At 52.0% G+C, this 19,703-nt stretch overlaps 1 protein-coding gene across 3 annotated transcripts in view; it reads right to left on the bottom strand.

Moving 5' to 3' along the window:
- Slc39a11 (solute carrier family 39 member 11) overlaps window positions 1–19,703 on the bottom strand; it is a 413,949-nt gene that overhangs the window by 327,638 nt on the left and 66,608 nt on the right. For 2 of the 3 annotated variants that reach the window (XM_076871181.2, XM_076871183.2), the window contains exons 1-3: window positions 13,253–13,339; window positions 9,860–9,978; window positions 7,675–7,713 (exon numbers count right to left, since the gene is read on the bottom strand). In XM_076871181.2, the coding sequence (XP_076727296.1) occupies window positions 7,675–7,713; window positions 9,860–9,967 (147 nt within the window). In that variant the 5' untranslated portion in view covers window positions 9,968–9,978; window positions 13,253–13,339. Of the gene's footprint in view, window positions 1–7,674; window positions 7,714–9,859; window positions 9,979–13,252; window positions 13,340–19,703 lie in introns of those variants that run through there. The other variant, XM_076871184.2, reaches the window with a different exon arrangement.

Genomic DNA, 19,703 nt, shown 5'->3' with positions numbered 1-19,703 from the left:
GGACTGCAAAGGCCACCACGCACAGGTGTCTGCACATGGGTGTGACTGCACACCAATAAATCTATTTACAAAACAGGCAGCAGGCAGGATCCAGACCAGCGGTGTAGCTTGCACGCTCCCCCAGGTCACAACTTCCTTAGAAACAGAAAACATCTCCCTGCATTGCCTCCACAAATCCCCAGCAAGGCGCGGTGGCTGGAAGAGGGCAGGTTCTCAATTAAATGCTGGGTGGGCGGATGGGTAGATGGATGGAAGTGGGGGAGGGTGGATGGTTGCTTGGGTGGATAGATTGGTGGGTGGATGACCGAGTTGGTCGCCTTCAAGGAATACCACTAAACATCCACCTGTTCCCACAGAAAAACAGTTCTTGTGACCTTGGAGCACTCAGCTCTTTAACCTGAATCCTTAGGCCCTTTAACCATCACCTGCCTCACTCCCACCTCCTCCTTCATGGGAGCAGGGAAGCACACCCCAGACGAGGGGGAGCAGATATCCCAAAGAGAACGCTCCAGCCCTGTGGACACAGTAGGTCCAGGCTTGTAGGCAGGACAGAGGAGCAGCAGAATGCAGGCCTTCCCGGCCATGAGAACAGAGGCCATCAGTGGCCACTCAAGCAGCATGACTGTGGTGGGGGAGGAGGGGAGGAAGGACGGGGGGGGGGGGGGGGGGGGCGGGGGAAGGGAGGCAACCATCCAGGGGGCTGTGTGGGCCTCGGGGCCACACACCTCCGGCATCAGCAGGCCGAGAGCACCTGTCAAGGCTCCTCCACCAAGACAAATACTGTCACTTTCTGTCACCAAGGAGAGAAGATGATGCATATCCTTTCCTCCCCCTCAATGTTTATAATGACACTGGAAATCTGAAGCATGAAATTGAAAAGGAAAAAATACCATGATCATCATCATCTGTCCCCGTCCCGAGCATTTCTGCCTTTCCTGCACCCTCACCTTGCCATCTCTTCTCAGAGACTTGCTGTCCTGGCCACGTGGAGCAGGAGGCAGGAAGGACAGCACTGTCATCATAGCCACTGAGCCCAGAGAGCACTAGTGTTTGGGGTCCAGGTCAAGAGTCAGGAAAGTCAGGTTTTCCATTGGAAACTGGCCTCTTGGGATCCTAAAGCAAAATGCCAAATGCCTCACCATGCAACCTAAGGTCCTGCCCCTGATTATGGGGGTTTAGAGTAAGTGCCAGCGTCTTGGGGCACCACCACGCAGGAAGCAACATGGCAGAAGTGGCAGGAGGCCATAACAGTGCCGAGGCCTGGAACGAGGTGGGTTAGAGAAGGCCCACCCACCAGGCCTTCATGCAGCACAGACAGCACACTGGGCTTGTCAAATGGGACCCCAGGGCAGGCAGGACCAAGTCACCCCAAGCCGCTATGGCTTGGAGGAGTGTCCTCCCACCAGGTCCATGTGTAATGGAATCAACCCCCAGGGGGCGCTCCTGGAAGGTGTGTGGAAGCTTGGAAGATGGGGCCTCATGGGAGGCTCGGTCATGCCCTTGAAGGGGATGTGAGACCCTGGTCTCCTCCTCTTTTGCTTCCTGGCTCAGGAACTGGGCTGTTTGCTTCACCACATCTTCCTGCCATGATGTGCTGTTTCGTCACAGGCTCAAAGAACAAGGCCATTTGGTCATGGACTGGAATCTCCAAGACCATGAGCCCAAATAAGCCTAACTGCCTCGGGTATCTCTCTAGTGCTGGCAAACCGCCCAGTGCAGAGCCCATAATGATGGCACTCTGCTGAGTGCCCACCTAAGGTGGGAGGGGTCTTAGCTCCAGGATGGACAAGCACCATCTCCCTGGCCACTGCATCCCAGCTCAGAACAAGAGGGTAGAATCTAGGAGGCCCTGGGGCTCCCAAAATCCTGAGAGCGCAAATATAAAAGATCCACACTAAACAAGCACCCAGAACCTTCTGAGACAACCCATCTCATCTAAGAGACGCTGGGGGTGGGATCAGACCAACATTCTCCATCTCCCTCCTCCCTAGAGGGCCACCATCTGGGAGGTCACCAAAGAGTCCTCAGTTTCTCAAATAAGAAAATCCTGGCTCAGAAACAGGTAGCAGTGACCTTCCCCTCAGAATCCCCACAGGCCACTCCTTCCTCTCGCAGTGTCTTGTGCCATCTGACCTACATCCCAGCCCATCTCAGGGCAATCCAAAGACCTCACATTCCAAGAGCCATGAAGCATCTCCATTAGAACCTACCAGACTTCCCCACCTCAGGTGATAAGGAAAAGAGGAAGAGGTATTTCTCATCTGGGATCTGTAGAGAAAGTGTAGAAGCTAGGACTTCCAAACACTCAATTCAATGGCTGCTCCATCCCTTAGACCTCCCCCCTCTCATATTTACAGTAGAATAAACCTTTTCAGTAGCCCTGGCTAAAATCTCCTTCCCAAATCCCACATCCCACGACTGAAGCCCATTTCTTCCACCCAGTTCTGTGTAAATGAGGAACAGCTGATCACCCTCACTCCTCCAGACTCAGAGGCCGCCGTTGACCTCCAACAGTGAGCCAGTTATTTGGAGAAAACGTGATTCACCACTTGCTGCACAAAAAGCAGACTTGGCAAAATCTCAAGAAAACCCCGTCATAAGAAACAGCTTCCTATGAGATAAGAGAATAAGTAGTAAACTGCCTTTTCATGCCTAGAAGCCAGCTTCCCAATTGGTAGGCCTTCTCTTGTGCCGAGAATGTGTACTGATATAGCAATTCCTCGACTTGAGCCTCACAAAACACACCATCCAGGGCAAAGAATACTAACATGGCGATCCTCCATGTTTCAGCCCCTCCAAACTCATCTCTATCTTTAGGGACCACAATAACTTTCTCAGTCCATGAAAGGATATTCAACTCCATGGTGAAGTTTACCACTAAAACATCCCCGAGCAGGTGACTCAAAATCAAACTGAAACACTGCACAGTTGTCTTCCAATGAAAAGATGTGTGCCCACCAGTGCTGCAGCTCACCCCTTTAAGAGCTTCCTGGCTCTGCATGTTTAATGAACCAGCCCGTCCCGTGTCCTCCCTGCTCAGGAGGGTGGACAGAGACTCGGGCAGACCAAGGAGCTTGCCCAAGCTCACTCATCTAAATGCTGGCAGTCCCTGGCCTCTCGGCTGTGTCTGGTCCTCATTCTGCTGCTGTCTAGCAATTTTCAGCTCTGGATAAGTCATTGTTCTCCCTAAACTCATTTCTTGTCTGTAAATAAAGGCAGCTGTACCAGATATGATCTAGGAGGCATTGTGGGTTAAGGGTAGGAGCAAATATAAAAAGATCCACACTGAACAAGCACTCAGTGAAAATCCTGTCTGTTCACAATTTATTGCTGAACAATTATATTTAAACCTCCTGTGCCTGCAAAATGGGAGTGAATCATAGTACCTGGTACATACCTCACAGGATTGCTATAAAAATTAAATTAGATGATCTATTTAAAGTGCTTGGCTGAGCATCATGAACACAATAAGGGCTCAATAAGTATTAGGTATTATCATCTGAAACCTTCTCCAGCTTTAAAGTTTTAGTACTCTAGGATGCTAACAGGGAATAAGGACTCCCCTAAGAGTTCTCCCTGTTAAGTTTGCAGTTAAAGCAAAATTCAAGACCAAGCTTGGTACCAAAGACAGACAATGATTACTGGAGACTTGGAGATTTAAGAAATCTGGAGAAAAACAGGCAGAGATTCCAAGAGCAATCATTTAAGGAGAACTGTTCATGCTTCCAAGGTCCTGCTAATAAGAACCACCTGTGAAATATGCTCCCCAGCCTGTCTAAAATACATATGTCCTTTATCCCAGGAATCTCTTATAGAAACAGTTTGGTGAACAATTACACGGTGGGTAGATGTGTCACTGTGGCATTACATCAGAGAAGCTATAATGGACATACTCGGGTAGAGATGGTGTCCAACCCACTGGAGAACTGTTAAGAGGCTGTACAGACATTTGTGAGAGATGGAATGGACCCTCCAGCCAACTCACGGCCAGTTTTGCTTTTGTCAAGACCAACTCAAGCCTCCAGGATTGAGCCAGGGAGAAAAGCCTTTAGGGTACCAGGCACCACGACCCTCGACCACCCTCCTATTGCCTACTAGGTATCAGGTATTATTTAAATAATTTAATAATCATCTAATCTTTACAGTGCTCCTATGAGGGATGTACCAGATACTATGATTCACTCCCACTTTGCAGGCACAGGTGGTTTAAATAAATTGTTCAGCATTACATGGTGAGCAGAGACAGGGTTTACACTCAGTTCAACTGTCGAGTTCCCAGCGTCGTGCATTTGTGCGTGACAAAGTGTCCAAGGACACACACAGGGTTGACTGTAGAAGTAAGAGGGCAAGGGGTCTGAAGAACTTTCCACCGAGTTGGTAAACATTCTACAGGGCAGGCAACAGCAAAATGTGCTAGGCCAGGGCATCTCAACGTCCACAGCACCAACACTTGGCGAGTCCCTTGCAGCTGGGACACAGCCTGTGCTGTACATTGTAGGATGCTTGGGAACAGCCCTGGCCTCCACCCACTAGCTGCCAGCTGAGCCAACCCAAGGTGCCAGTCATCCCCGGCAGCCAATCTGCCAACCACTGCCCCCATCAATAGTCCAGCCATACCAAATATAAATCATTCCTAAGTCCAGGCGGTCATCTCTGCTCAGGGCTCCTGGGCTCTATGGTCCTGCCCTGTTTGGAGACACACACGCAAGAATGCCTTCTAGTCATCAATGCCACTGAGGCTCCCTGGGTTTGAGTTCAAGTGTCTCCTACTCCAGGATTTTCAGTCTTTTCTGTAGTATCTGGGGACCTGCCAGGAGTTTCTGTGCAACTCACATTCAAGGTCACTTCTGGAAAAGCAAATGACTTGTTTTTGGATAAATATGTGACTTCTAGAATCTTTCCTACCACTTTAAAAATCGGAAGTGAAACTATTTTAGATCATGTTTAACTTCAGTGTGTAGACGCCGAGACTCCCGGCCTAGAGCACTTTGGTCCACCATCAGTACTGCAGAAAGTGTAAGCTCAGGTGCATGGGCCCCTCATGAACTTTCAACTACAGTGGTCTTATGATAGTTTCCTTAAAAAAAAAAAAAAATCATAACTTATTCCTACGTGTCCGGAAGGCCAGAACACTCTCAATTTGTTGGTTTCCTTTTTTATTTTGATTTGTCTTTTGGCATGTGACAGCTTCTGACCTACAAGAATAGACTACAGCAGCAAGACACCCAAAAGCCTGATCAACAGAGCAGGGGTCTTCACACTTTATACCTGTGTATCCCCTTTAGGTACATGAAATCCAGGTTCCCTCCCCTTTGCTCATTTGGGTTTGTTTGTTTTAAGTTGTAGATGGACACAATACCTACTTTTATGTGGCGCTGAGGATCAAACCCAGGGCCTCACGCATGCAAGGCAAGCACTCTCCCACTGAGCCACAAGCCCAGCCCCACTTTGCTCATTTGTAAGCTTGACATTTAAGTTCCTGGATGAACCTATTATAACTGACTAGTAATGAAGAAATTCATAACAAAAACAGCATACCACTTTATAGTTATGAAATATTGAAAAGCTAAATATTCTTGGAAGAGCATTAATAGAAGGGCCTTTTTTCTCATTCCTTTTTTAATTCACTCAGATTTATAATTATTAAGTGGCATTGCTAGAATAAGACAGGGTTGAGCATCAATTTAATTTCTATTTCTTTGCTTATGTTAATAAAGAGAAGGAAAAAAGAGAAAATGTATTCCAGCAAATAAGATGGGGTGGTTGAGCTGTTACGCTATTGTTCTTTGAGCTCTTGTTAAGTTACAGTCCCCAGATCCCAGAGTGGCCCACCATGGAAAACCAATTTTAAGGATCTCTCCACTGACAGTTTGATTATATCCATCTTCAGGGGTAAGAGTGAAGGGTCTGGGCTGTCTCCACAGCAGCCAACCTTCCAAGGGGCCCTCTGCTCATCCCTGGAGGCGCTGACCCCTAGGGCCAGGTCATCAGGGGAGGGCGAGGTGGGAGGGGGCACCTGACCCTGGGAAGGCAGAGCAGAGGAGAGCAGCTTCCAGGTAGAACAGTTTTCAGGAAGAGAAGACTTGGGAGCTGAGGACCTAGACGCGGATTTTGCTAACACTCTGCCCACCTGGGTTCAGCTGGAAAGACCCCATGTTCTCTAAGGACAGGCCCCAGTGTGACAGCGGCTGACTTAAATGACCTCAGAGAAATCCCTCCACCCCCAGACCACAGGACTATAAAAACTGCATATTGGAACCAAACCCTGATCCACTAAAAGTGAAAACGGTATACTCTGTGCCTCCTGCTGTGGCTGATACAACTGGAATACACTGGGACACTTGAAGTATCCAGGCCCAAAAAATGAAATGTGAATTAACCTAGCCCCCCCAAGTCCAACTCCCAGCTAGTGGGACACAGAGGGGACTGAGGGACAAATTTTGAGAAAGTGGCCAAATTCAGAGAGTGGAACATTATAGAAACAAATAACCCAGTTTCTCTAAGAAATGACTAGTGTAGGAAAACACACCAATAATGTTGAACACTTAAAAGATAGAACTTTTTTGGTGGGGGGAGTGGGTTGTGGGGATTGAACCCAGGGGCACTCCTGTGAGCCACATCCCCAGCCCTATTTTGTATTTTATTTAGGGAAAAGGCCTCACTGAGTTGCTCAGCACCTCACTTTTGCTGAGGCTGGCTTTGAACTCACAATCCTCCTATCTCAGCCTCCTGAGCCACTTGGATTACAAGCGTGCACCAATACACCTGGCAACACTTAAAAGATACAATTCTGGAACATTCTTAGAAGACCCCTTGGAAAAGATGGAGGAGTATGAACTCAGCAAACATGCCTGTAATCCCAGTGACTCAGGAGGCTGAGGTAGGAATATGCCAAGTTCAAGGACAGCCTCAGCAACTTAGGGAGACCCTGCCTCAAAGCAGAGTAAAAAAAAAAAAAAAAGGGGCTTGAGGGGTGTGGCTCAGTGGTACAGTATCCCAGGGTTCAAACTCCAGAACCACCAAAAAACAAGAGCAAATTTGAATATTGCCTGGGTGTTAGATTATAATAAGGAATTACTGTTAATTTTGGCAGGTGTGGTAATGGCACGGCAATTACTTTTTTTTCCCCCAAGTCATTGAGAAATGTGTATTGAATCTGCAGGTGAACTACATGACACCCGAGATTGCTTTTACAAAATACCCTAACCTCCCCAAAGGCTGGAGGGCAGACAGAATGCAATTAGCAAAGCCTGTTATCAAGGTTCAACTGATGGGCACCTGGGATGGAACCAGGATTCTCTCCTCATGTTTTGCATAGTTAAAATAAGCCTTTTAAGGGAGAAGGAGAGGAGAGGAAGAGAATGTTTGATTAGTGCTAACTGTGTACCGGGCCAGGACCGTGCTAGGCCCTACTTAAATGTCGTCTTTGACAAGTCCTGAGACGGCTTTCAAGCAAGGCTCCTTCACAGTCTAGAGACGGGCAGGGGCATCTGATGAGGAGGGAAATGCACATAGTTGGCAAGGACAGGGAGCCATTAGCACTTAGCGAACCCAGAGGTGCCTCTAGATCACATGGGGAGAGACCGAGATGGTGCTGGATGGAGAAATGTCAGCGCGCACACACACACCCACACACACCCCTTGGCTGCCGTTTCCCCCAGAAGCACCACTTACCCCTGCAGCGAAGCCGAGGCTTCCGTCCAAGATGCGTCTCTGAAAATGAAAGAGAAGTGTCTCAGTTTCCAAGGGACAATGAGATAACGTGTCCTGAGCCGAGAGGAGGCTGTAAGGCCCAGGAGAGCCAGGGCCCACTCTTGAGCTGGTGAGCTCCGAGTTTATAAAATGGGCCACGCAACAGGGGAGAAAAAACTTACAACCTTCCATCAGTCCAGAGCCAATCAGAAGTGTCTTTTCTGGGGATGCTCAGGACGCACAACCCCACCCATGCCCCTGACTGGGCTCCCCATGCAAGGACACAGTTGGCCCTTTTAGACCAAGAATTGGGGAAGGGCAGAGGAAACATCCAAACCCTCACACAGTGGGGGTGCAAACTGGAAAACCATTCTGGAGAACTATTTGATGGCACCATGGGAAGTGCCTCTCCTGAGTAATAACTAAGAAACGCTTGCTCAGATTCACCAATCACACAGAAACCTTCAGAGCGGCATGATGTGTTAGAGCCTCCAACCAGAAAACTGCTCAAATCCCCACCAACAGTGGAAAGTACGCAACCGCCAGTGAGGATGTATCCATGTTACAGAACGCCACATGGCAAGCACACACACGCATGCGCACACACATACTGTATTCGTACACATGTCACAAACAGGCAGGGGCGTTAAGTAAACTGGAAAGTAAATAGGGTGCACTCAGCCAGACACACGCTCCACCACCACTCTGTCTAAAGCACCAGAACACGGAACACCAGCCCCACTGCTGAGAGCAGGAGAGGGAGCACCCCTGGAGGGTGGGGTGAGGTGTGTGGCTGGATGGGGTGGGGGCCGGGCGGGGACTTGATCTGGACTCTGGTTTCAAGGACATTTGTGAGGAACATACATTTTAAAAATGTGCACTTTTCTATGAGCATCTTCTATTCCAATAAAAATATCTGCTACTGGCCATCCTAGATGGGTGGACTCACAAAATATGGTCTACACATACAGGGGCATATCCTTTAGTCTATTAAATAAATTCTGGCACAACATGGGACAACATGGAGAGACCTCAGGACACTACGGCCATAGAAATAAGGCTCCCTCCTCACAGCTGGGTCCCTGTCCTCTCCTAGCCCTGGCAACCCCATTCTACGTTCTATGAATTGGGCATCTCTGGGTGTCTTGCATACTGAGATTCTGGGAGCCCTGTGACTCCGGGTCGTGAGGTTTAAGTCCTGGGTCTCCGGTGGAGTGGTTCCAGGACCCCCAGGATGGGAGGGGTTGGTGCAGCAGTGGAGTCGGGGTCTCATGGCTGACATCCACCTGAAGAACTGGTCTCTAACACGAGGTGCCGACTTGCCAGCTTCTAGGTGTGTCTTCCTCTCTGCTCACGCGCACCCTACTATTTCTCTAGCTGCACGCTGAGCTACGTAGAAACCGCACTCAAGGCAGACCCTGGGGCTCCTGGCCCAGGTGGAGGGAGCTCGAGTTGGAGAAAGAGGGACACTTCAAGCATTGGGGGTGGGTGTGGAGGGGCAGGGGCGTGAGGAGGGGTGAGCGAGAAGTACGGAGATGTAGGGGCCTGGGGGAGGGAGGAGAGATGTGGGGATAGAAGGGTCCATGGGGGTGTGGAATTAGGTTGTGGGGACCTGCGAGTGACCGAGGGTGCTGGGGTATTATCAGGATATGGGGGGGCAGTGGGGGCAGGAGCACGCAGGCGTGTGGTCTGCAGGCGGACGGGAGGTGTGCCTGCCTGCACCATCCCAAGGAGCAGGAATCAAAAGCCCCTTCCCGCCCCCGGGCTGTTTTCGACATCCCAGCTAGCACAAGGCCACGGGCAGGGCGGGCACATCTGAAGCCTAATCTTCTCTGGTCATGCACTGGACCACCTGTTCCAAATTAGAAGGTAGAAATCGGGCAGCGAGCTAACAGAGGTTGCATGACTGGTTTGCCATCCCACGCCCTTGGAGTCAGGAGGGTGTTGGGCAGCAGAAGACGACACAGAGCATGGCATATTTGCCGTGAGCGGACACCTGTTCCCCAGGCCTGGTAGGGAGTCAGGAGAAGAGACAGGGAAGAGACCTCACCACCCACTGCTTGCAGGCATGGCAGGGGTCCCCAGGGGCCAGCAGGCCTGCTTGGAACCAGCCGCCAAGAGGGTCCCACAAACCTCTAAAACCTTAGAACTGCAGCAAGGGACTTACCTGTCCACTAGAGAATATGAACACCAGAGCCGCCCCAGCTGCCGTCATCCCCCAGGTAAAGAAGGTCCCCAGCAAGGCCTGGAACACGGGGTTGTGGCCCTGGAGCATGCTGGATACACCTGTGTGCAGAGAAGCGAGAGGGTCAGCCGCTGGTGTCCCTTTCGAGATACACGCATTTTCTCAAGTGTCCTGGGCCCCCTGGCTGAGCTGGCCTCCACCTGGGTTAGTGGGATCCACCCTTCTACTGTGCCAACCCAGCACATGGGTCAAACTTCTCCACCCCGGCCCCCCAGGCGTTGAAAATCCACTAACTCCAAAGAGAGACACGGGGGTACCTAGAGAGACCGAGGAGCCCCAGCAAGAGGTCGAACACCGAGACGTACCAAAAAGAAACACAAAGAACGGGGATCGTGCAGCCTGAGAGGGCCCCGGGATGGTCTGACACAGTCCCGTGGCCCGTCAGATCCCTTTTAAACTCTCCCATTTAATTCCCAATCACACCATTAATAGCTCCCAGCCGTAGCCCCCGTGCCTGGCCAACGGTGAATTTCACAGACCCACGGATTCCTAAGGGTCTCCACGCCCCCACGGGCTCCTCAAGCCCCGTGCCCATGACATCAGGTGCCGTGCGGGGCTCGTGCTCAGCTGAATTCTTTATGGCACCTCAACGAGTCCCAGGTGGTGCTGCCTCTAGGTCTCTGTTCATGCAGCGCCCTCCTGGAGTGCCTGCCCTCCGCCTCTCCAATCACGGAGCCCAGGGCCTCCTCCGTGGGCCACCTGAAGCCAAGTTCATGGAAGTCTCGCCCAGGCCCCCCCACCACCCTCCCACGCATCGTGCCTGTTCTCTCTGTGCGGGCCGGTCAACCTCGTTTGTATCTTTCTCTGCTTGAAAAACAGGGGCAATGCTTTCCCACAGTTGGCACCCCTGTGAAATAGGACTTTGTGCCCCCTGAAAAATATTTGGAAAGGGCCCACTTACCTGGACGGGGCAGTGGGCAAGGACAAGGAAACAGACCCAGGAATGACCTTTCCCCTGGTCAGCTCAGCACACCACTGCCCACCAAGAAAAAAGAGGCAAGTGCCCTTCCCTCTTTGGGGGGCCCAGAGCACCTCCTCCAGATTTAACACTCCTAGGACCCCCAGTTCTGGAAAGACCGTGAGGCTGACCTCTCCCATGGAAAGTTACAAGGCACTTCTGGACAGGCCTGAGACCTGGAACACAAACACGGGGCCGCAGCCTGGCCTCAAAGGCCTCATTCAGCTCCCCATTGGCCCACCAGCACCCACAGGCCTGGACAGGACCCTACTGGTCTGCCCTGCCAGGCCCTGGTGCTGAGAAGCCTGCTAGCCTGGGCTGCAGATCAAGAGTGAAGACACTGTCTCTCTTGACCCTGGGTAGAAACCGTGGCAGAGGGTGGACAGGGCCCCCATGCCAGGGGCTCAGCAGCACTGTCAGGTACAAACCCAGGAAAGGCTCTGGGCCCAGGCAAACCCAGGTGGACCCAGTCAAGCCCCAGCTGGGCCTCATCCTAGGAGAGCTCTGTGTTTACGCAGGATCTTTGGATTCAGGCTGAGGTCCCTAGGTGTAAACAGAACCCAGGATGATGATTATAGCAATTAATGGGAGGGAGTCATTTCTAAAAGAAGCCACCTCTTTACCTCCATCGTCTTACTGAGTCACCCTGAAAGAGTGACTGGATCACAAAGACATCTGGATCCTCACACCAATCACCTAATTCTAGCTGCCAGAGGATAAAACTTCAAACACAAACACAAACACAGGCACAGAGCTATCGCCCTCTCCGTACTTAGCATCCAAGATGGGTCAGAACAAAAACACCTCTTTATTTTTCCCAGTGGATGAATGTGCCTTTTGACGGCTTCGGGACTGAGCAAACAATCCCCATTTGCCAAAAGGACAAAGTCAAAGTGGGTTTTGTGGGCTGGTGAACAGATGGGAGTTCATGGGTGTCCTGGTGGTTGGTGGGATAGGAAAACCCTCTTCTAAACCTGTCCCCATTGACACCTGAGCACCCTGAGAAGTGAGAAGAAGGGACCCAGAGGGGACCAGAGCCACAAGCTTTCTAGCCCAACAAGAACAGTGTTTGTCCGGGGAACACTAGCCCAGCACCCCTGGGGGAGTTTCTTCCATTTGTTGTCTGAAAACCTCCCCCCTGGGCAGGGTGCAGTGGCGCACACCTGTGATCCCAGTGACTTGGGAGGCTGAGGCAAAAGGATCGGGATTGCAGGTTCAAAGGCAGCTTCAGCCCTGTCTCAAAATAAAATATAAAAAAGGCTGGGGATGTGGCTCAGTGGTTGAAAGTCCCTGGGTTCAATCCCTGGTAAAGAAAACAGAAAACCTCAAACCTCAAAAGGGTGGCCCAAGGACCAGCAGCACTGGGCCCCTTGGGAGCTACTTAAGAATGCAGACTCTCAGGTCACCTCGGGCCTGCTGATCAGAATTGCATCTGAACCAAGTCCACGAGGGATTCTTATGCACAGTGACATGTGTACAACACCAGCCTGAGACTGGAACAACCTCTCCAAGACCAGGAGCACAGACAGCAGGGGGTGGCTCAGCTGGTACAGTCCCCAGAGAACAATGTTCCTCAAACAGTAGACCAGTAACCTTCGGAGCATGGCACACCAAGCCCCGTCACCTCCACTGAACTGGGGTTCAGTCTCCCTCAGAAGCTGGATATGAAGACCTTAAACTCCAAGGAGCTGGCAGGAGAGAGGCTCATTCTCTGCCCACTGCAGCTTCAGAGAAGCCCCCACGCTGGCCCCACTGCACCCCTGTGCACAGTCTGCCATCCAGGCTGGTGGAGCTCTCCTTATTATTTTATTTTGCTGCCCCTTTAAACCTGTTGCTCCCTTCTGAGAGTCAGCTTCAAGATGCTGGTGAGGCTGCAGAAGTGGGCACAGCACCTGTGTGCCCAGGTCCTAGTGAGATGGCACACAGGGAAGCAAGAAGTCTCAGGTTGGGGCGAAAGTGCTTCTGGGAGAGTCGTGGCCCGTGGGCCAGCGGACCAGGGACGTGGTTAGAAATGCACAATCTCAGGCTGCACCCCAACCTGCTGCAGGTTAACCAGATTCCCAGTCAAGTTCAGAAGCCAGGGGGAGGGGCCTCTGCTCCGGGGATCCCGCACCCCCCACCCACCCACGGGCAGCCAGGACTGCAGAGGCTGGAGGAGGTGCAGTCACTGCCCTCCCGGCTCACCCTGGAAGGGCAGAGCGGGGCCAGGCACTCCTCCCTGCCCGGCCACCTGCAAGCCTCCTGCTTCTCCTCGATCCCTCCTTTCCCCAGGGACACCCTCAAGTCTCACACTCCGGTCCTCAGGGCCCAGGCTCTGGCCCCGCCAAAGGCGCTGAAGGAGAGAAAAGCCAACTCACTAGGGTGCCCTCTCCAGCCCCCACTCCACTTCCATCAGCCCGCTGCTGCTCACGGGCCGGCTCCACTCCCGAGTCACTTCCTGCTTTCCTCCCAGCACACGTGTCCCTCCAGCCACCAGGCCCCGCCCTGCCACCACTGGCAAATCCCGCCTGAAGAATAAATTCTCTGGTTCACAGCCTTCTGCAGGCTCAGGAACAGATCCAGGGCGGGCAGAACTGAGCTCCAAGGCCAAGTGCAGAGCAGTCTGTGTGCACAAGCCTTCGCAGTCCTGGGGGAGGTCACAGACACCCAGGGAAAGAGTTGTGTGCCAGGACCCTGATGCTGCTTGTGTTTCTCCATGAGCCAATGGGAAGTGAGCAGCAGCGCAGCTTGTGCTGGGGCCCAAGGGACGTCAGCACCAGCATAGCTCCCTGGGCCAATGGCCCTTAAATCTCAGCACATCTCACAAACACACACACACACACACACACACACACACACACACACATACACACACACCTCCCAGAAACATGCATACTGCCTGTGACTTGCACACTTCCCTAAGTAAGATGTGCAGAGTTGGACAGAAGGAAATGTTTCCTTGGAGCTCCAAACCCTGACCGTGACCTCCACTGCCACCTACCTGTGTCCTCTCCAATAGGGCCCCTGAAGCCCCCATTAATTGGAGGAGGGAGGGAGTGCACCAGAACAGCCCAGAGCAGTGGCTGAAGAAAGTGGTGGGTGTTTTGCAGACATCCAGGGCTGCTGCAAGTGTCAAAGGCCATAAGATGGGTCCTGGGGGGTCTGATCAGCAAAGGAACCACGGGAATCTAGGGTGGCAGAACAGAGGGTGGCCCTGGTCATGTGGTCTGGCTCATGGCCCTGCCAGCACCTCTCCTGGAAGACTGGGGCAGGGAGGAGTGGGATAAGGGGTGGGTTGGCACAAAGTGGTCCAGCCCAGTGTGTCAGTATGTCCTGGGTGGATCCCATCTTCTCTCTCTCTCTCTCTCTCTCTCTCTCTCTCTCTCTCTCTCTCTCTCTCCCTCGTCTGAAGAGGTAGAACAGCCACTGAGAGCCAACTTTAGAATGACCATGGGGAAGACTTGGCACATGGGTCCCTTGGACAGATTCCCCAGCCTTCTCGGCCTCGGTTTCCCCCACTGGGTCAGGAGATGACACTGGCTCCCTCTGGATCACGGTGCCCCGGGGTGAGGCACTGCAGCCCTGGCCAGCAGTCCTCCCCCACTCCCTCACTCACGGGCTCCACAGACATCCACTCGGCATCTGCTCTCGCCCAGCCCTCTGCTGGACCCCGGTGCATGGAGGTCAGCAAGGGAGATGTGGCTTCACCTCCCCGTCCTTTCTTCTCTGCCCTTTTGCAAGTCTGGCCACTGACCCGACCTGAGGACCGAGTTGAGTCTCTGGCCTGGGGCAGCCTGGGCCTTCCCTGCATGGTGCGGGCAATAAGCCCAGCTGGAGCAGGCTTTCAGATTGGCTGACAGGTCGGGAGGTGAACTTAACAGGCATCGTATAGACACGCTGCCCTGACCACCTGCTGATCTTCCTGATACGCTGCTGTGCCATCTCTGCACAGAGTCAGGACACAAACCCTGCAGTGCCAGTCTCCTGTCACAAACCTTCTGAGGGCTCCTCGCTTCTCCTGGGGGCAAACCCAAGCTCCCGCCCTCAGCCTCTGGACCACCTGGAACCAGTTCACCCCCACCCCAACTCAGGGGTCCACCTCCTCTGGGACCACCAGGCCCCCTCCCAACTCAGGGTCTTTGCGTTTGTCCCCCCTCGGTCTGGGGCAGCTGTCTCCCAGATTCGCACCTGGCTGGGTCCCCAAATGCCAGCACCGCAAGGTCTGCGCCACACCTGCCTTGGCCCTGCCGTGCCCCCGATGCTCGGTGCAGAGCAGGTGTTGGATTTTTATGGAAGGAAGGAGTCCATCGGATACGGTAGTATTATCTGCTGGCTCCACGTTGTCTTGAGAGCTGCGAGAAGCAGTCATAGTCACAGACTGCATGGAGCTGCCCAGCCAGCCCACCATGTTCCTATCAGGCTTTCCTGGTGGCACCCGGTGCTTCCCAGCCAAGGGCGATGCTGGCCCCAACCCCCCCCCCCCGCCGTGAGACATTGAGGGGGTGCCACCAGGTCGGTCAATACCCAGCCCAGCAACAAAATGGCCCCAAAAAACATCAAGAGGATAAAAAACAATGTGTGGCTGGAGTAATATCGTAGAATACATTGTCTCAGGAGGACACGACACGATGGTAGAAATCCCTCCCTACAATGTAACGTGCTTTCAAGAAGCATCCATCCATCAAGGCTCTGGTTAGCATCGGATCCACCGTGAGCCTCCAGAAGGAAGAGAGTCGACTGTCCAGCCATCTCTGTGCTCCTGCACGGCCGCCAGTTAACACATCCGTGTTCAACTCCCTCTCTCCCTGTGGGACTTGATGTCAGGCTCCGAGGCTGGCATCAGGACACGGTGACATTACAGAGCCCCCATATGAAATTCCTGGGAGGGCTTGGGCAGGGACTCCCTGACAGCCGGGGCAGACCGGGCTCGCCCTTGACATTTGCTCTGTAAAATGACTGATGAACACATGAAGAGGAAGTTCTACCTGACATCTTACCTAAGCATCTCCCAGAAGGGCCCACGACCCCTTGACGCCAGCCACGCCTCTGAGCCTGGGAAGAGCGGCCCTTTAGGGCTTGAAGGAGAAACGGACTCAGCAATCCATTCCCCCCGCCCCTCGCATCTGACATTCGATTCTGAATCTGCCCCACAAATGTCCCAGGGGCACAGAGTGGGTGCGGATTCTGCCGACTCTACACAAAACGATTGTCCCTAGAGGAGCGTCTGGGCCTTGTGGTAGGCTTTTAAAATCCAAACCCTGGCTTGCTCAACTGTCTGCTTAATAAGATACTAAATGTTAAAAACCACCCCTAACTGAACAGGAAACACTCTGTCTCTAAGAAGATGATCAGCATCAGTCCGTTTCCCTCAATTTCTACTTTTGTTGCTTCAAGCTCTTCCGGTGGCTTTGGCAGGTTGACCAGGGGGACTACTGAGCAACTGGACTCTGCTTCAGCTGCTCCTCGACAGCTGTGTACAGCACTTGAACACCCTGCTGTTCATTCAGTCGCTCAGAAAATGTTTACTGTTTACTGCACACCTACTACGTGACAGGCATATGTGTGGCACTGGGTACAGGCCACCAAAGACAGATTCAACCCACGGCTCCAGGATGCTTCTGGTCTAGAAGACTTGGGCAGAGTGTCGTGTGCTGTGAGACGGAGGCTCACTACTGAAGGCCTCTTTCTTTATCCTATTCCTCATAAAAAGAAAAGAAAAAAAAATCTATGCCTTCTATTTCTAGATGTATCCAGCCAGTGAGGACAGGAGATAATCTCCTGGTGGGGAGCGCACAGTGGACCCGCGGCTGCTGTCAGCTCAGGGAGGAGACTTTCTAGGCTATAGACCAGTGCGTGCACCACTGAGCCAGGTGCAAAGAGACCTTAGGAGATAAGGACCGATTTAGAGGCCTGGGAACCTGTGATTTCTTTCTCATTCTAATGCCTTCTTCATTTTCTTACCAACATTTTTTTTTCCTTAAACTAGACCTCAAAATTGTATAAGCTTCAGAATCACAAAGCTTGGGTGATCTCTGAGCGATGTTCGGGGATTTAAGCAGGAAAACAAATAGCTTCCTCTCGCCGACAGAATCATGTTCCTGTACCCCAAAGGCATCTGTATCCTAACCCTTGAAACTTGGGACTGTGCCACCTCACGTGGCAGAAGGATCTTTGCTGGCGAGATTGAATTAGGATCTTGTAGGGGAAGATTACCCTGGATTATCTGGGTGGGCCTCATAATCCCAAGGGCCGTTTTAAGGGAAAAGAGGGAGTGAGCAGTCGGAGGGAGAGCAGGAGATGTACCAATGGAAACAGGGGTCAGAGACAGGCAGCCACAAGCCAAGGCAGGCAGGCAGCCTCCAGAGATGGAAAAGGGGAGGAAACAGAGTCTCCCGAGAGGCTCCAGAAGGAACTGGCCCTGAAGATACCAGGACTGTAGGACTTCTGGCCTCCAGAACTAGAGGATGATTCCTTTGTCTTGTTTTAACTCACTAAGTTTGTGGTCATTTGTTACAGCAGCAAGAGGAAACCCATCCACTCCCTTTTCCCTGAAAAAAACCTAACTGCACAGACACTCTTCTCCACGGGTGCTGTGACTCACCAGGATCCACACGGGGTCCTTGTCCATGGTCATAGCCATGTAGGACTAACTACATAACAGTCAGGACTTGGTACAAAATGAAAACGGGAGGCCCCTTGTTCAAAGACGCCATTAAAGATACTGAAATACAAAGCCTTTTCCTTTCTTCTGCATCACTCCTGGGACAACATGCAGGCTCCACCGTCCCATCAGACCGAGCTTAAAAAAACAGAGCTCAGGGGTGAAACTACTAGGAATCTCAAGGCAGGGACAGCAGAACATTAAACCACGGGCAGGCCCCTCTGAGAACAGGGCCCTGTGCGACAGCACAGGCCACACGTCATGAAGCAGGTAGTGCCCCTGCAGCCGGAGTGGCAGGACCAGATTAAGGAAGGCCACAGTGTCACAGTGGGGAAAGCCGGGGTTGATCATTCAGGTTTGCGAGCAGAAGGTTCCAGATGGATAAAAAACACAGGTGAGACCCACAGCTAAAGCCAAAGTGGCATGGAAGCCATCCCAGGCAGGGAAGCAGAAGGCCACGCAGGAGCCGGGAAACGGAACGGACACCTTTGCCAGGAGGAGCCCAGGAGTCAGGAAGGAGAATCCCAATTCCTATTCCTAGTGGGAACTAAAGGCAGGCAACAGGGGTGGGGGATTATCTCTGCACTCAGAAACTACCGGACCACGGCCGGGGCTGGGGCGCGGTGGCAGAGCGCTTGCCCTGCATGCATGAGGCACTGGGTTTGATCCCCGGCTCCACATAGAAATAAACAAATAAAATAAAAATTAAAAAAAAAAAAAGAAGAAACTACTGAACCAGAATTTGGGGTCCCCAAGCTCTTCAGAGGCCTAAGGAATGGTCACAAATTTAAAATTATAGATACTGGCTCAAAAGGAAAAACAAAAGAATCTATGAAAATTAAAATTAATAAATGTTTAACTAAATGTCCCTAAAACCTTCTTAATTGTTGACTTTGGTATTCATAAAAATTTAATTACATTTGAAAAACAAACGGAGGCAAACAGAGGCTCAGCTTTTCTCACTTCCAGATAATTCCTAAGTACGCACAATGATGGCCAAGAAATCATTGCCAATCATAAATTAAATACGCTTAGGGCCAAACAATTTCCAAAGCAAAATCACTTTGATTACTTTGGAGGGGGGGAGGGCGAGGGTGTACTTAATGTGGAATGTAGGAGCATTTTATTATGTTTAGTGCCACATGAGATGAGACCTTGAAAGACCAGGGACTCTAGAGGGGCCTCCAAAGATCCTGGAGGCAGGAAACGGGGAGAGAGGCAGGATTCTAGGAAACTTTATTCTTCTCCAAGAGTGAGAACACAAGCACAGCTCGCCCCGGGAGGATGAGCTGAGGCTCCTGAAGGGCTGATGCAGAGACAGTCCTGTGGTCACCTCCTGCCCAGGGCATGAGACCAGCCAGCCAGGCCCTGAGGAAGATGAGAGGTTGGGGAGGGAGCCCTTGGGACAGGAGTGCCCAGCCTCGTGTGCAGAGGGGAAGAAGGAGGAGCTGGTCCCCCAACTGTCCAGGGCCAGGAGGGAGGGACCCCCAAGGTGTTCCAGACCCCTGAGGCTGCTGGGTGGAAGGAGGCCAGGGCTGGAGATGTGTGGCCACTGGGTGAGGTCAGCTGAGAAGCCCTGTAGACAGGTTGACTAGTGGCCTCCAAAAAGAGATGCTCAAATCCCAACTTCAGTGCCTGTAACGTGGCCTTCTTTGAAAAGAGGACTTTCTTTGCAGATGAAAGATCTCAACCTGAGGTCATCCTGGATTAAGTGGGTATGTCCTAAGTCCAGTGACACATGTGTACTCCTAATTGACAGCAGGGAAGACCACAGGGACACCGGAGAAGAGAAAGCAAAATGGAGACAAGCAGAGATTGGGGTGACGTGGCCACAAACCAAGGAGTACATAGAGCCACTAGAAACTGAAAGAGGCCAGAAGGGACCCTCCCCTGGGGCCTCCAGAGACAGCCTGGCCCTGACAATACCTTGATTTGGACATCTGGCCTCCAGACCCGTGAGAGAATAAATTTCTGTGGCTTTAAGTCACCTGGATGATGGTATTTTGTAAAGTTTTGTTATTGAAGCCTTAAGACACTCATACACACTGACTCCTGTCATTTCTACCACAAGAAGGTCAAGAAGTGCCAACCACCAGGAAGCCAAGTCTTTACCCAGATGTACTTAAGAAGTTCTTTCGCTGCCTTCATTTTAAAAAACAAAAGCCAAC

The sequence above is a fragment of the Callospermophilus lateralis genome, chromosome 11, assembly GCF_048772815.1.
Source record: "Callospermophilus lateralis isolate mCalLat2 chromosome 11, mCalLat2.hap1, whole genome shotgun sequence".
Lineage (NCBI taxonomy): Eukaryota > Metazoa > Chordata > Mammalia > Rodentia > Sciuridae > Callospermophilus > Callospermophilus lateralis.
The sequence above is the reverse complement of the archived record's forward strand: the minus strand, read 5'-3'. Positions and strand labels throughout refer to the sequence as shown.